Here is a 15700-nt window from a genome sequence, read left to right on the forward strand (position 1 = left end):
TTCCCCTCACCTTGCTTTATTTTTCTTCTTAGCAGTTATCGCCAACTGCCACATTGCATATTCGTTGACGTATTCATCGTCCACATTTCCCCACTAGAATCCATTCTAGAATTAGATTTTAGAATCTAGAATAGAAACTCAGGAAAGCGAGGGCTATTTAAAATTGCAGCCCCCGCCTCTATCTCTCTCCTTTGCCTTATTATTCCCTCAAACGCTTACTGTCCTCTGAAATGTTCTTTGACTTTGTTCTGGGTCTGTCTCCAGCCAGCTCCGCGAGAGCCAAGCTTCTGTGCCGGGCTCACAGCTGTGTCTCAGACGCTTATCCTAGTGGCTAGCGCACAGCGGGCCCTCAGGTCACGATGTGGACAGGACTAAAGAAGGCGGGATTGCCCGGAGGCAGTGGAGACAGCCCAGGTGGAAAGGTTAGGACTGACCAAACCCCCAGCCGGCCCACAACCTCCCCAGCAGGCTGACTCGGGCAAGCAGGAGTTAAACGGCGTTCACGCTCGCTACCCGCAGGTGGCGCCGTCCCGCCTCGGTGCGGAACTCTGGGCGCTCTGAAGTGCGGGACAGAATCGCAGCGAGCGCGGAGCCGAAGCTCAGCCCGGACTTGTTGATCTCGCCCAAGCAGCCGTCGCCGCCGCCACCGCCGCCGCGAGAGCAGCAGGAGGAGGAGGAGAAGGTGGCGGTACAGGAGGCGCCGCCCGAACGCTGTCCTGCCACCCGCGTCTGTGGCGTCCGCCTGCGCCCCCAGCCTCCGAGAGCGCGCTCGGCTTCGCAGCGCCCGCAGCCCCGGCGCGTCCCCAGCCCGGCCGGCGTAAGCTGGGCCCAGCCCGGCCCCGGGTCCGCCGTTGCCCGCGGGCCGGGGCGGCCGGGCGACCGGGACGATGCTTGGTCCCTGGCCCCTGGAGGCGGCCTCCCTGGAGGTGAGTGTTGGGGCGTGCGGCCAGCGGCGAGAGCGCAAGGGGCACTAGTCGGGGACTCGCCTGCCGCGCGGCTCGGCCTGTTGGTCTACCTAGGCTCCGGGGCGGGCAAGGGCTGGGGCCTGGAGAGACACAAGATCTCATTCCGGGGCGAGGGGAGAGGGCGTGAGCCTCACTGCTGGGGGCTCAGAGGAGCCCCCGAAATCACCAGTGCGCGATAGGAAGAGGCACGTTTTTAAAAGGCCAGAAAATTCAGCTCTTTTCCCCGCCTCCCACCTCCCCCACCCCTTCCCTTCTAAGCCCCGGGAAAAGCGCAGAACCCGGAGTTATAAAAAGCCATCGCAGGAGAGGAGCGAGGAGGAGGGGGAGGGGGGGGAGGAGGAAGAGGAAGAGGAGGAGAAGGGGGCAGGGAAGGAGCAAGGGGAAGACGGAGCAGGTGGCCCCCCAGGACTCTGCGCGCCCCTCCTGCTGTGGGTTAGGGGGCACGGAGGGAGGGGTGGGAACCCGCGCAGAGCTTGGCTTTGCGCCTTCGGATCTCTTCTCGTCGCCGGAGCGACCTCAAGAGATGCTTCCATGACTTGGGGAGAGGGGTCGCTCCAGGACAGCGACGCTGTTGTGACCATCCTGTCTGTTACGACCTCCGACAAGTGGGCACCTGAACCCCCACAGAATTCCCCAAAATCTTTTAAGGTTTCGAAAAAGCAAATCTAGTGCCATCCCCCTAGCCCTCAGATCTTAATTATCTCGGAATAGGACAAGGAAAAGATGAGGTCTTTTAAAAAAAAAAAAAAGTTTTTCGTGCAGCTCCCCTCCCCATTTTGGGGCCAGGTTCCCCACTCGACGGGGATACCCAAAGAAAATCGAGTTTCAGCACTCGAGGGGGCGGACAGCTCCCGGGCGGCCGGGTTGGGCCTGAGCAGCAGAAACCCGGGTGTGGCCTCCCGGGTCCCTGGGGCTCCTCTTGGGGGCCCTCTCCCAGCTCCGAAGTGCGGCCCCTCCCTCCATCCGTGGGGTGGGGCGGGCTTCAGCACCAGCGGGAGGGACAGCGCCCAGCCTTTCTACCCTCCCTGAGCCGCTTATGCACCAAGAAGGTCAAGGCCCGCTGTGAACCCGCTGGAAAGGTGGGGAGGGGCCGCGCCCTGTACCCTGTTTGCTGACCTTCGTGCGCTTTCTGCCTCGCAGCCGTCGTCGGGATGGAGGTGAGAAGACGGCCGTGACGCGCGCCTGCGTGGTCTCCTGCACCCCCAACAGCCCATAGTGCTCCCTGCCCCCCTCCCCCGCAGCGGCCGGCCTTGCGGTCCAGTGACAGCGGCCTGGGGGGGCAGGGGGGGCGGGGGCGGCCGGACCAGCGATGCCGGCGGGCATGACGAAGCATGGCTCCCGCTCCACCAGTTCGCTGCCGCCCGAGCCCATGGAGATCGTGCGCAGCAAGGCGTGCTCGCGGCGAGTCCGCCTCAACGTCGGGGGCCTGGCGCACGAGGTGCTCTGGCGCACCCTGGACCGCCTGCCCCGCACGCGGCTGGGCAAGCTCCGCGACTGCAACACCCACGACTCGCTGCTCGAAGTGTGCGACGACTACAGCCTCGAGGACAACGAATACTTCTTCGACCGCCACCCGGGCGCCTTCACCTCCATCCTCAACTTTTACCGCACGGGTCGGCTGCACATGATGGAGGAGATGTGTGCGCTCAGCTTCAGCCAAGAGCTTGACTACTGGGGCATCGATGAAATCTACCTGGAGTCCTGCTGCCAGGCTCGCTACCACCAGAAGAAGGAGCAGATGAACGAGGAGCTCAAACGTGAGGCCGAGACCCTACGAGAGCGGGAGGGCGAGGAGTTCGATAACACGTGCTGTGCGGAGAAGAGGAAGAAGCTCTGGGACCTGCTGGAGAAGCCCAATTCCTCGGTGGCTGCCAAGGTAAGCGTGGGACCTGGGGGCTGCTGGGCTGGGGGGTTCTGCTTGTGTCCCCAGACTGATGACCACGCTGGGGGACTCTGAAGGAGGAGGGGCTGTAGCCTAGGCCTTGGAAGCGAGGCTAGCCTCTGCAGACTGTTCCTGATGGGTACTGGTCCCCCATCTTTGTTGTTGTTGTTAATCCTCACTGGAGGATTTTTTTCCCATTGATTTTTAGAGAGAGTGGAAGGGAGAGAGGGAGGGAAGGAGGGAGAGAAAGAGAGGGGCCCTTCCGTTTGAGGGCCGCGGCTCTATCCTCCAAGCCACATGGGGCCAGGGCACCCCCTCCTTTTATTATTCAATACTTTATATCCTGACTTTGTTGGAGAAAAGGATTTACAGAGATTTCTGAAAGCCCACAGCAAGAGGATGGACACGGCAAAGGAGGAAGAGAGCCCAGAGAAGCAGTGGAGCCTTGCTGGGGAGGAGCAGACTTGAGTTTGGTCCATTCTACAGAATGCTCCCTCGGGAAGCCCCAGACTCAGGCCAGAGGGGGTGCCACCCTGCAATTTCAATACTTATCCCTGTATTTATAACCCCACATTGCCCCCAAGGAGGGAATGAAAGCAGCTTACAGACTTGCTTGGAGGACACTGAGATTCCGTCAGGCCGTTTTAACATAAGTAAGAAAAATGAGGCAGAGGGACTCTGAGGGGTGGGTTGGTGTGTGCGTGCGTGACGCATGCCGTTGGCTGAGGACGCTTGTGGGCAAAGGGTTGCCACTGGTTTGCTCTTTATTTATGTGGTGAGTTTATTCCACGAAGGGTTTGATGCAGCTTGTAAAGATGCTCTGGCTGTTGGAAGAGAATGTAAATTTCAAAATAGGAGAGAAAAATGAGGCAGCGTGAAAAATAATGCCGAAGAAGGAGGCAGGGATGAAACCGATGACACTGGTGGGCCAGGCAGTCCTGTGTGCTGCCAGGTGTGAGGGACTGAGAGAGGCTTTGGGTGGGGGCCAGGCCAGGACGGGAGCAACTTCCCTGTGTCAGGCTGGGATTCAGAGCTGTCTTGGAGAGATAGGGCCTGTCTTCATGTGGCCAACGTGCTGGATGTCAGAACAAATGACAACACAGTATGTTCAGTGCTATAACGACGTTCATTTGGGGCCCGGGGGAGCCCAGAAAAGAGAGGTGTTGATGCCAAAATCCAAGAAGACCAACTCGGAAAAGATGTGTTGAGCATAGCTCGCCATCTGAGACCTGAGAGCAGGGCCAAAAGTGGGGGGGAGAGAGGGGGATAGGTCAATGTATTCATGGCAAAAAGGGAGGAAGTCTACACGCCAGCCATGATGTATGAGCTAGGGCTCCCTTCATCCAGCCTGGCCGCTCATTATGGAATCCCCCTGGCTCAGTCAGCTCCCCAGTAAGGCTCACCTGCAGGGCCAAGTCTGAAGGGAGCCCTGTGGGGTACTTTGCCCAGATCTGACTATCTGAGGAGAGGCCTCTGAGAGGGGCTGCAGGGGGGTGTGGCTGGGAGGGAAGTGGAGGGAAGCGTGTAGGTGTTCCCTCTTCCCTGTCAACCCTAAAGAGGACAGAGATTCCTAGGCCTGCTTTCCTCTTCTGAGGATGTAGGCTGCCTCTGGTCATAAGACTGCCCCAGGTTTCGTGTCCAAAAAGCCTCCTTCTTAAGACAGTCACTCACCCTTAACCGGCTTAGGATCAAGAGACTTATTTTGCTATTTCCAGGCCTGACACGGGTTTCTGCCCTCCACATGCTGTTTAGGCCCAGACACGACTCTCCCTCCTCCCTGTGTCCCTAAGACACGAGAGTAAGAGGCAGGGGAGGGGAGGGTCACCCTCACAGAGAAGAAGCAGGCAAAAGGCAGTGTTTAGGTTGGCATCTGACAGCAAGACAGGGAAGCTCAGGCTTGCAGAAGACACTGTTTGGGGAGAAACAGCCTCATCTCCCCGTTGGGTTAACCTGCTCACAGGGATAGCTTTGTGACCTCGCTGTGATCCCAGGCTCAGCCGGCACACATGCCCGGCAGATGGATGGCCAGAACTGAAATGGGAAGGCAGGCAAGCTCATTGGCTGTCAGGATAGAAATCCTGCCTGCCATTGATCAAACACCTACCGTGTAAGAAGTGTAACAACACCATTAGTCCTTATGCCAGTTCTCTATGATTACCCCACCTTTCTCAAACAGGGAGGCTCAGAGGGGTTAAGCAACTGGTCTAACATCACACAGAAGTAGTCAGAAATTCAAACTCAAGTGTCATTGTAAAAACCCGGTTCTTTCCATAATGAATAAGTGCCGTAGCCTCCTCCCCAGTCTGCCTGCTTCCACTTTTGCCCTTGCCATCCACTGCCCACACAGCAGCTAGAGTGAGCTTTTCAAAATGTAAATGGGCTCACATGATTCATCTGCTCAAAATCCTCCAGAGGTTTCCCCTCACACTCAGAATTAAATCCAAACCTTCACCACGACATACCAGACCCTCCTGAATCCAGGCCCTTGACCTCTCCAAGCTCATTCCTTCTGTTCTCCTTCAGTTCACTTGCTCCGGCCCTACTGGACTCCTTGCTGTTCCCTATCCCAGTCAGGCTTTATCCTACCTCAGGACCTTTGCACTTGCTGTTCCTGCTGCCTGGATTGCTCTTTCTCGGATTGTCTCATGGCCAGCCACTTCTCCTCCTGCCTCATTTAAGCAGGCCCTGCCCAAATGTCTCCTCAGAAAGGCCTTTCCTGAGCCGTTATAAACAGCCTCCTTCCCCGCAGTCTCTGTCATATCACGCAGTGTCTCTCCTGCATAGGCTTCAAGCACCATCGGAAATGGTATCTGCTTCCTTTTGTTTCTCTGTGTCTCCCACACAAGAGAGTAAACGCCATGAGTTGTGTTTACTGCCCTGCTCCCAGCACCCATCATGGTGCCTGGCACAGAGGAACTCAAATAACTAAATGCAGAATAAATGAATGAATCAAGCAATCAGTCAGTCACTGTGTCTCAGGGTTTGGGAATCTGTCATTCCTCCCTCACTGCCCACCTGCAACCCAGTTCCCTGTGCTCCCTTCACTCCCATTCACCCCCCCCAATTTGGATGCCATGCTTGTCCGACAGCAAGGCCTGTGGGAACTTCTCAGAAGCCACAGAAGGAGAGGGTAAAATGGAGGAGCATTTCTGGGCGGTCCTCCTTTTTACCCTCTGAGATTCAGAAACGGCCCTACCCCAATGTGTAAGAGCAAGAACAGACCGGGGTCCAGGCCCACTCCAGCACCCTCCCCAGTTTCTGGCCTCTGGCAAGTTCCTCAGCTCTCCAAGCCCCAGCCTCCCACCTGTAAAATGGAGATAAAAAGCCCACCTTACAGGGTCATCATGGAAGTCGTGTTTGCCACACTTTCTCACAGTACCTAGCACCTAGGAGGTGGGACCTTTCTCCATGGCTGAGTGGGCTGAGCTGCGGCAAACCCTTTCCTTCTGATAGCAGTACTGGGAGGCTGAGCTGGCGCTGTTAATAATTGATGGGATGTTCTGGCAACGCAGAGACCAACCAAAGCACAGGCCTTAGCCTTCGCTGTCAGGGGAGTGAAAATCAAAATCCATTAGGCAAAAGGCAGTGTGATTGATTCTTGTTTAGAAGTGGGGTCAGCCCCAACAGAGTGACAGGGTTTCGGTGCGGGGCCACCCCTGGGTTTCTGCTTTCTCGGAAAACTCCACAGGCTCCTCTCGGCAGGAGAGAGCGGGAACTAATCCGCAGTGTCTGTGTTCCCTGGAACAGTCTCAGGGATCGAGCCCTACGGTGATTCCTTCATTTCCAGAGTAGCTGCTGCTTATTGTGCCAGGCTCTGACTAGTGGAACTTTACATCCACTCGCTCGTTGAAATCCCTTCGACAACCCAGATAGTCTGACTGCTTGGGCTGCAAGTAACAGCATAGAAAACTCATAGTGGCTTCTAGAAGGAGGAAGATGCATCCTGTCACATAACAGCAAGTTTCAAAGGAGCTGGTTTCGGAGAAATGGCTCCATGGTGCCATCAGGATTCTAGGTTCTTTTCATCTTTCGGCTCCTCCAACTCCTGCAAGTGGCTTGGTCCTCAGGCTTGAGGCCTCATATCCCAAAATGGCTACCCAGTTCCAGCCTTCAAATGTTGGCACATCATATCCAACCAATAAAGTGGGGCGTTTCATCCTGTGTGCCCCGTTTTTCCTTGAGAGATCAGCCTTTCCCAAAAGCCTCCTTAAATCCCATTGGCCAGGATCAGGTCACGTGCTCAGGCTAGCTACAGGGAAGCCTGGGAAAGCAAGTGTCTGACATTGTCAGCCGAGGAAGAGAATGGATTGATGAGTGGTGTTAAGACTCTTACAAAGAGGAAATAAATGGAGGCGCTGAGAGGTGAAGTCACTTGTGGGAGCTCACACAGCCAAGTGCCCAGGAAATATTTGTGGAAGGAACGGAAATGGCACAGCCCGAGTTTGGACCCAGGGTGGTCTGGTTCCCAGGCCAGTGTTTCTTAATCCTGGAACCGTTCACGCTCTCTGAGCTTCAGTGAGCTCATCTGCTGAACGGTGGCCCATGTCTTCGGGCTCTTTTGATGATTCAGTGAGATTCCAGATGTAAATGTAATTTGCAAATGGAAAGTACTTTATTATTGTGAATTGTTGTTGTTATTATATTCAAAAGAGGAAGTGTTCTTTTTCAGGGACAGGGGTCAGTATTTCACCCACTGCAGACTTGATGAAGCATCCGCTCTGTGGAGTCCAGTAGGTGTGGCTCATTTCTCAGCTCCATCCTGCCAGGAAATGTGACCTTGTGCAAATTCCTCTCCTCCGAGCCTCAGTTTCCGCATCTGGGAAATGGCGCCCACCATGTGGCGCCATTAGGAGATAATCTGCATGAAGATCTTAGCCCAGTGCCCAGCCCACGGTTAGCATTCAGTAAGTGACGGTGGAGAGTATTAGTGTCACACTGAAATGCTCTATCCTAGCTACATCCCTGGTCGGTAACATCTCCGGTGGCGGTGTTATTGATTGCGGGGTCACTGCCTGCCCTGTCAGGATCCCACGCCTCTAGTGTGATGCTGCTGCTTCCTTGACCTGAACCAGGGGGACCTGTGCATACTCCTCAAGAAAAAGGAGGGAAACCAGCTCAGATTCATGGGGTTTCCCAGCGCCATCCATCGTCCAGCTGGGGCTCTTGCTGGCCCCGGGTCAGTCATTCTCGATACTTGTACGTATTCCTGGGAGACGATGTGCTGTGGGGACACACAGACCTGGGTTTGAATCCCAGCCCTGCCATTTCCTAGCCCTGGACTTTGGGCAGGACACTTCCCTTCCCAGGGCTTCCATTTCCTAATCTATAAATGAAGACGATGTGAAAACCCACCTCACAGGGTTGCCCGGAGGACGAAGTATGATAGTGCATGAGAAGTGTGGACGCCATGCTTCATAAATCCAGTATCCCGATTTGATAAAGGGAAACATGGAGGATGCTTCAAGGGCTTGCCTGGGTCACACACCAAGTTGTTAAAAGATCGGGGACCATTTCTAGACCTGTCTGACCCCACTGCTACCCTCATCGAGGCTCAGGGATCTTTCCATTCCTCCAGGATGCGAGACCTTGGCAGCTGGTCTTCGGGAGTTTTGAAAGTCTCTGATAGGCTAGAGAATGTGGAAACGCTTAGGAGAGAAAAAGTGGTGCCCAAAGGAGCAGCTTGGCCAACATTTAATTAACTGAAAGAGAACAAGCACGCATTAAGCACCAACTCCATCCCCAGCACTTCGTGTACCTCTATGCCTGATAGCATTATGAACAGGAGCCCCGATTTTAGAGCTGGATTACCCAAATTCAAAGTTTGGCTTTTACTAATACCATGTGATTTGGGCAAACTACTGCTCCTCCCTGAGCCCCGGTTCCTTTACTCATAAAATGGGCCCAACAGCAGCGCCTGCCTCATTGAATTGCTACCAGGATTGAATGAGTTAATAATGTATGCAGAACACTTCAAATAGAGTTTGACACATAGAAAGCCCTTAATAACTGTTAGGGGTATTTTTGTTGGTGGTGGTGGTGGTGTTTTCAATTGTTATTGTCTCAATCCTCCTAACAATCCTGCTGGATACATAAGCTGCTTTCAAAAATGTATTATTCTTATAAAATGATACAGGCTCATTGTAAGGTGAGGTTACGTAACTCGCTCAAAGTCACATGGGCAGTTGGGGCAAGACTGTGAGAGAAGAGATGTGTTCAGTGTCCCACCCGTGTCCTTTAGACCCTCACCATTTCAATGCCACTGCCCAACTGCCAGCTTCCAGGCCCTACACTTCTTTGCTTAGAAGCGACCTCTGGCTAGTGGAGTCCAGTGAAGACAAGTAGTTAATGGCCCACGCAGACTAGCCCTCAGCTGCCGACTGATGGGAGAAGGTACATAGACACCCGCCCTCCCTCGCCCCGGATGGGGTGTACCTCCAGGTGCATAGTCTACACTGGCCCCCGGAGTTCCTCAGAATTAAGCCTCAGGTGTCCACAGTGGCTCCTGGCTTGAAAGTACACCTGGTTCGGCCTCTTTCCTTTCTGCGTCTCACATATTCTCTCCTCTCCCAGTGTTTTCTGGGATCACTTCCCACATAAGCCACCTGTACGTGGATCCCTGTCTTAGGATTTCGTTCTGGGGGAGCTAACCAAAGACCTGTGTGTCAGGGCCTCTGACCTTCACCACCTTAGGGCCCCTCTCCCTCTGAGAGTCAGAGGTGACCGGCCTTCCCTTCCTTCTCCCTCCCTGTCAGTCAGAGTCACCCAGGGCAGCAAATGGTGCTGGGAAACTTGATGTCCACGTGCAAAAGAATGAAGTTGGACCCTTACCTCACACCACATACAAAAAATTAACTCAAAATAGGTCAATGACCTAAATGTAAGGCCGAAAAAATATAAAACTCTTATTTGGATGTGTTCATTCATTCAGTAAGATTTATGGAGCACCTACTGTGTGTCAAGCCCTGGGCTAGGTGCTGGGGACATGGCAGAGAATAAAACAAAGATCCCAGCCCTAATGGCACTGATATTTCCGTAGGGGAGAGAGTGAGACCACTCACAAGATAAACAAGTACAGATACTGACTGGAGCAAGGCAACTGTGAAAAAGAAATCATGAGACAGGGAAGATGAATGCTAGCTGGATATTTGATGTGATTGAGGAATTAATGCTATTTTTAGATGTGATAATGCTCACGTGATTATGTTTAAAAATATTTATCTTTTAGAGATATACACTGAAGTATTTATGGATGAAATGACAATATCAAATAAAAGTGTCCTGTTTTGTTTGGTGATAGGTGCCATGGAGAAAGGTCAGCAGGTGAGGGGTTTAACCAGGGTGGTCAGGAAAGGCGCCCCCAAAATGTGACAATTAAGCCGAGACCTGCAGGAAGGGAGAGAGGGGGCATGTGGACTATTGGGAGAAGAGTGTTCCCGGTAGAAAAAAAACCAGCATGTGCTAAGGCCCTGGGGCGTGTCTGGGGCAGTCAAGACACCACCAAGTGGCTAATATGCTGAGGGCAGAGTAAGCCAACGGAGGAGTTAGGGAGGTAAGATGAGAGGATGACCTTGTCTGTTCTGTTGGACTTGGGCCTTTCCATTGAGCACTGAGCCTCTGCCCTGGCCACCCTGCCTTCAGCCATCCCCTTCCAGTCCATCCTCTGCAGGGAACCAGAGCCATCTTCCTCACGTGTAATCTGTTCATGTCAATCATCCCCTTCTACCAATCCTCCCAGGATTCTCACTGCCCCCAGGATAAAGTCCAAACTCCTCAGCCTGACCTTCAAGGCCCCAGCCAACATCGCCACCATCACCTCCTCCCATCCTCTCTTCCCTGTACGGTCTGCTCCCACCATACCCACCTCTGGCATTCCCCAAATACTCCATCCTTCCCCAGTCCTGCTCCATACCTCGGCCCAAGCTGATTCCTCTACCTTGCACCTTCTTCTTCCCCTTGTCTGCCCGCAGCCTCTCTCTTCCCACCTTTCAAGGCCCGGCTTCTCCCTCCCTCTACCACCCACACCACCTTCTGGCAGCACCGACCGCTCCCTCCTCTGTGCCCTGGAAAACTGATGTTCCGACCTTCTTTGCACAAAACACTGTGAAGACTAGCTCATGGTTTGTTCCGTGGATGCCAGGACTGACCCTCAGAGAGACCAGAGAGCTTCAGAGAGCAGGCTCTGAAACCTGACTGCACGGGTTCAAATGTCAGCTCAGTGCTTTTGAGGTGTGTGCCCGAACGTGAGTGACTTAACTTCTCTGATCAATTTCCTGATCCATGATTTCGGGGACACTCTCAACAGCCAATTTTATCTGAAGCACTCAGAGTAGTGCCTGCCACTTAGCAAATGTTCACTGCAAGTGAACAGTGTTGTTGTTGCTATTGTAGTTAAGTGGTAGTAAGCATTTGTTGAGTGAGTAAACGGGAAAATGTGCATGATCTTACGACCATTGATCAGAGGGGTCTCCCTTACAAGGCAAGAGTCTCCCCAGGGTACCCCTCCTTTCCCTCCTACCTTCCTTGTCTATACCTGCCCACTACTATCTCCACACTTCCTAGGCCAGGAAGAGGTGACCTCCTGCCTTCCATTCACAGCAAGGAAACAGGATTAAATGAGGCCCCTGAGGTGCCCCCTCCCACCCTTGAGGTGCTCCCTCCATTTTACTCTGCAGCAAGGCAAGGCTGTTCTCCACCATAACTGCCCACCATGGCCTGGCAGGCAGGCACTGTCTTTGAGAGAATAATGTTACATTTGCCAATTCCACACCATCACTCACATCCGCCAGGTAATGGACCTGGAATCAAACGGATTCTAAAAATAAGCTACCACATTTCCCTAATTGCTACCTAGGGCCCTTCCCGGAGTCTCTCCAAGGCCTCTATGACCCTTGAGGCCCTGGACCTTGGCCAGCACTGCCTCTTAGAGGCCTTGCAGACCCAATTGTACCAAAGCGGCAGCCCATGATTGCCCTGTCGGGGCATATGAGAAGCAGAAAGAAAGGCAGAGATAAGAGGATAACGTTGAACCAGCCTTCCATTTGCTTATCATGCCTGGAGTTCCCACTGTCTCTTTGAATGGATCAATTTTCTTTTATCTCCTATGCCTTGGGTAAGTTTACACATCCTTTATTTGTTCCTTGAAATACGGACTGCAATTTGATTCAGTCACTCCCTCTCCTATTCCTGGGACAATCCTTTTGCTTTCAAAGTTAGCTTCCTTTCTAGGCTTCTCTGATCTGTATAACTTTATATGGGTCTGTGTGCATGCCATCTGTTCTTTGTATGATAAACATTTATTGCTTTGCTAGAGGCCCAGTGCATGAAATTCATGCACGGGTATGGTCGCTAGGCCTGGTTGGCGATCAGGGCCAATCTGCAGAGTGACCAGCGGGGCAATCGGGGGTGGAGGGGCCCCCGCTGGCACCGGCCTTGGCTGGCCTGGCACCACCTGCTCACCGACCCCACCACCACCACCACCACTGCCACCAGTGGGGGCCTGCGTTGAGCGTCTTCCCCCTGGTGGTCAGTGGACATCAGAGCAACCAGTCATTTGCCGGGTTGTTCTGTTGTTTGGTCGATTTGCATATTAGGGTTTTTATATAGGATGCCAGGATCTGTGCTGGGTGCATGAGAATCGCTTGTGTATCTATTAGTTAGGATTCTTTTGGTTGCAGGTGACAAAAATGAAGCTCAAATGGACTTAAGCAAAACAAATACAATGGATAAGTCCTTGCTTAGGTAAGGGTTTAGGTAGGGCTGAATCCAGGCGCTTAAATAGGTCATCAAGACTTGGTTTCCAATATCTCTAAGCTCTCTTCTTCTCGGTGGTGGCTTCTCAGCAAGGCAACATGGCTGGAAAGATAGTCTTCAGACTTCCATCCTGGGCAGAAAAAAAAGCAAGTCTCTTTCCCAAAAGTTTTAACAAAATCCCTGGGCTCATTTTCATTGGCCCATCCCTGAGCCAATCACTTAGCCAGATAGGAATCACATGTCAATAGCTGGAGCTGGGATGAAACTGAGAATGGGAACGAGGTGCTTCCCCAGAGAAAAAGTGAAGTACTGTTTCCAAGGGAGGGGAGAATAAATGTAAGGTGGCAAAATATAATCCACAGCCATTATGTAGCGAATAGCCTACTGGAGGAAGTTAGACCTTAAACAAGTACAAAATTAAATGAAAGAATAACCACACAGTGTAATGTGTATGCTTGAAGGAAGCAAGCAAGGTGTTTTGATGGCAAATAACAGGGCATGGTCCAAGAGGGCCTCTCAGTGTAGGCAGCCCTTTCTAAGAACCTGAACTTAATTTTTTTCCTTCCTGAGCTGCAGAAATTATCTTTCTTCTACAAATTCTGTTTCCACCTCTCCTGCACCATTAAGCACGCTCCCTCTTGTATTTGACTTTCTTCCCAACTTTTTTTTTTTTTATCTCCCCAACTACAGCAGGATGTTCTCAAAGTCTAGGACTGTATCTTATTTATTCCTGTGCTCTAAAGCAGGGTGGGTGGGCTGACTGGTTTATAGATCACGTTTTATTGTTACATCTGCCACATTCATTTACCTATTTGCTAAGGCTGTTTTTGGTAACAACAGCATTGACAGGAATAGTTTGCAGACCTAAATTCCAAAGTCGCCGGGGGGGGGGGGGGGGGGGGCGCCTGATGCAGAGGAGGGGCTTTGTCAGAGGGATTAGAGGACTGAGGGAGGAAGGGAAGGCTAGCTGTGTGACCCTGTGCAAATCACTTAACCTCTCTGGGCCTCTGGCTCCATATCTTGCCATGCCAGCTGCCCCTTCTCATCCCTCAAATCTCAGCTCATTTGTTACCTCTTCAGAAGGGCCTTCCCTGACATTGAATAATCAGTTTGGACCTGGTGGTGTTCACGCTCTTTCTGTGATACACTATCTCTGGTTTATTTCGAGATTAGGCCCCCTTGGGGCAGGCATCCTTCCCTTTCTCTTCACCAGTGCTTTCCCTCCTCTCTCATGCCATCGTCCTGGTATAAGTGGAAAGAACTCCGATTTGGAACTCTGGAGACCAGGGTTTATAATCCCAACACTGCCACATAGGAGCTAGGAGACAGACCCCTCATCTCTCTGGGCCTCAGTTTCCTGAGCTGGAAAATGGGCATGGTAACTTTGCCAAGCAAGAAAGACAAGGACACTCACCTGAGCCGGAGTGGCCATCATTGTGTGGCCGAGCACAGATGTTTGCTAGTCTTCCTTCTCCCTTCCTTTTCTCAAGAGGGAGAGAGGAAAGAGCATGTATCCCAAACCTCACCTTAATCCAGCCTCTGATGACACCTTGCTCACTCATTCTTCATGCAATGTCTGTGTCAAGGAGTGACTGGAGGGTGGGGGGCTTAGACACTCCCCAAGTTTCTGCCCAGTCTCCATCACACCCCCATAAAGCTCTGTACAAATGCAACCCAAGCCAAGTCCCCTAGTCCCTTCTCCCTCCCTCCAGGCTTCTGCGTCCACGCTCCCAGCCCTTGTATAAAAATGTACACCCTTACTGGCCTTATGACCGGAGAGCAGGCCAATCCATAGAGGTGGTCTTCGGACAGATTGAGTAGTCCATGGTGTGTGTGTATTGTGTGTGTTGTGTATGTTGGGGAGGGGGGGGGGTAATGTGTTGTGTGTGTATGGTATGTGTGTGGTGTGTGTTATTTGTGTGTATGTATGTGGTATATGTTATACTGGAGGCCCAGTGCATGAATTCCTGCATGGGTGGGGTCCCCCTGGGTGGCCTGCGGGGATCAGGCCAAAACCCGCAGTCCAACACCGCCTGCAGCTCCTACCTGCCGCTCTCACTCATCTCCGCCCCACTGCACCTGCAGCGGGCTCACACTCAACGAGTCCCAATTGGGAGAGGCCTGCACGCTACCACAGCAGTGCTCACCAGCTGTGAGCCCTGGCGTCCTCCTGAGGGGAGTGGCCTGCGGGATCCGGCCGAAACCCGGCTCTACGACATCCCCCGAGGAGTGTCGGATTAGATTGCGAGAGGGCGCAGGCCAGGCCAGGGACCCCATCACTGCATGATCTGGGTGGGGAAGGACTGTGGGAGGGCTCCAGGGCGTGTCCTGCCCATCTCCCTCAGTCCTGATGGACCAGACCCCAGCAGCAAGCTAACCTACCTGGTGGTCAGAGCATCTACCCCCTGGTGGTCAGTGCACGTCTTAGCAACTGGTCGACCAGTCTACTGTCTGCCCCCTGGTGGTCAGTGCATGTCATAGGGAACAGTTGAGCAGCCTTAGCATATCATTAGCATACAGGCAGTCCTTGGCTTACTTCGGACTTGTTTTGTGGTTACGTTGCCATCTCCCATTTGTTTATGTTTTATGTTTTTTATTATTTATTTACCACAAGTAAAGGTAAGGAATTGTTATCTTTTAAATTTTTTTACTGTTTCACTTCATTACGTACTGCTGCGTATGTGCTCCAGGTGAGTGACGTAGATGCTTATGTAGGTGGGTTCCGACTTAGAGCGAAATCGCGTTTCGACACGCCATAGGAACGGATCTCCGACGTAACCCAAGGACCTACTGTATTATGCTTTGACTGGTTGAACAGTCAGTCGACCAGTCACCAGACAACCAGACAATTAGATACTAGGCTTTTATTATATAGGATGTGTGTTGTGTGTGGTGTGTGTGTGTCATGTCATGTGTATGTGTGGTGTGTGTGATATGTATGGTGTATGTGGTATGTGTCATGTGTGTGGTGTGTGTCGTGTGTGGTGTGTGTGTCAGGGGGGTTTGTGTGGTATATGTGGTGTGTGTGTATGTGGGTGTGGTGTGTGTGCTTTGTGCCCCTCGTACTGAGTGATCCACCGCAGGGCCGGCTATAGAAGTTGTG

General features: G+C 52.7%; 1 protein-coding gene across 2 annotated transcripts in view; it reads left to right on the forward strand.

The window, feature by feature from the left end:
- Positions 1-2171: 2171 nt before the first annotated feature.
- KCNB1 (potassium voltage-gated channel subfamily B member 1) overlaps positions 2172-15700 on the forward strand; it is a 110847-nt gene continuing 97318 nt past the window's right edge. For both annotated transcript variants that reach the window (XM_081096775.1, XM_081096776.1), the window contains exon 1: positions 2172-2841. In XM_081096775.1, coding sequence (XP_080952901.1) covers positions 2275-2841 — 567 coding nt within the window. In that variant the 5' untranslated portion in view covers positions 2172-2274. The remainder of the gene's footprint in view (positions 2842-15700) is intronic.

This window comes from Myotis nattereri, assembly GCF_964212035.1.
Source record: "Myotis nattereri genome assembly, chromosome: 8".
NCBI classification, from domain to species: Eukaryota; Metazoa; Chordata; class Mammalia; order Chiroptera; family Vespertilionidae; genus Myotis; species Myotis nattereri.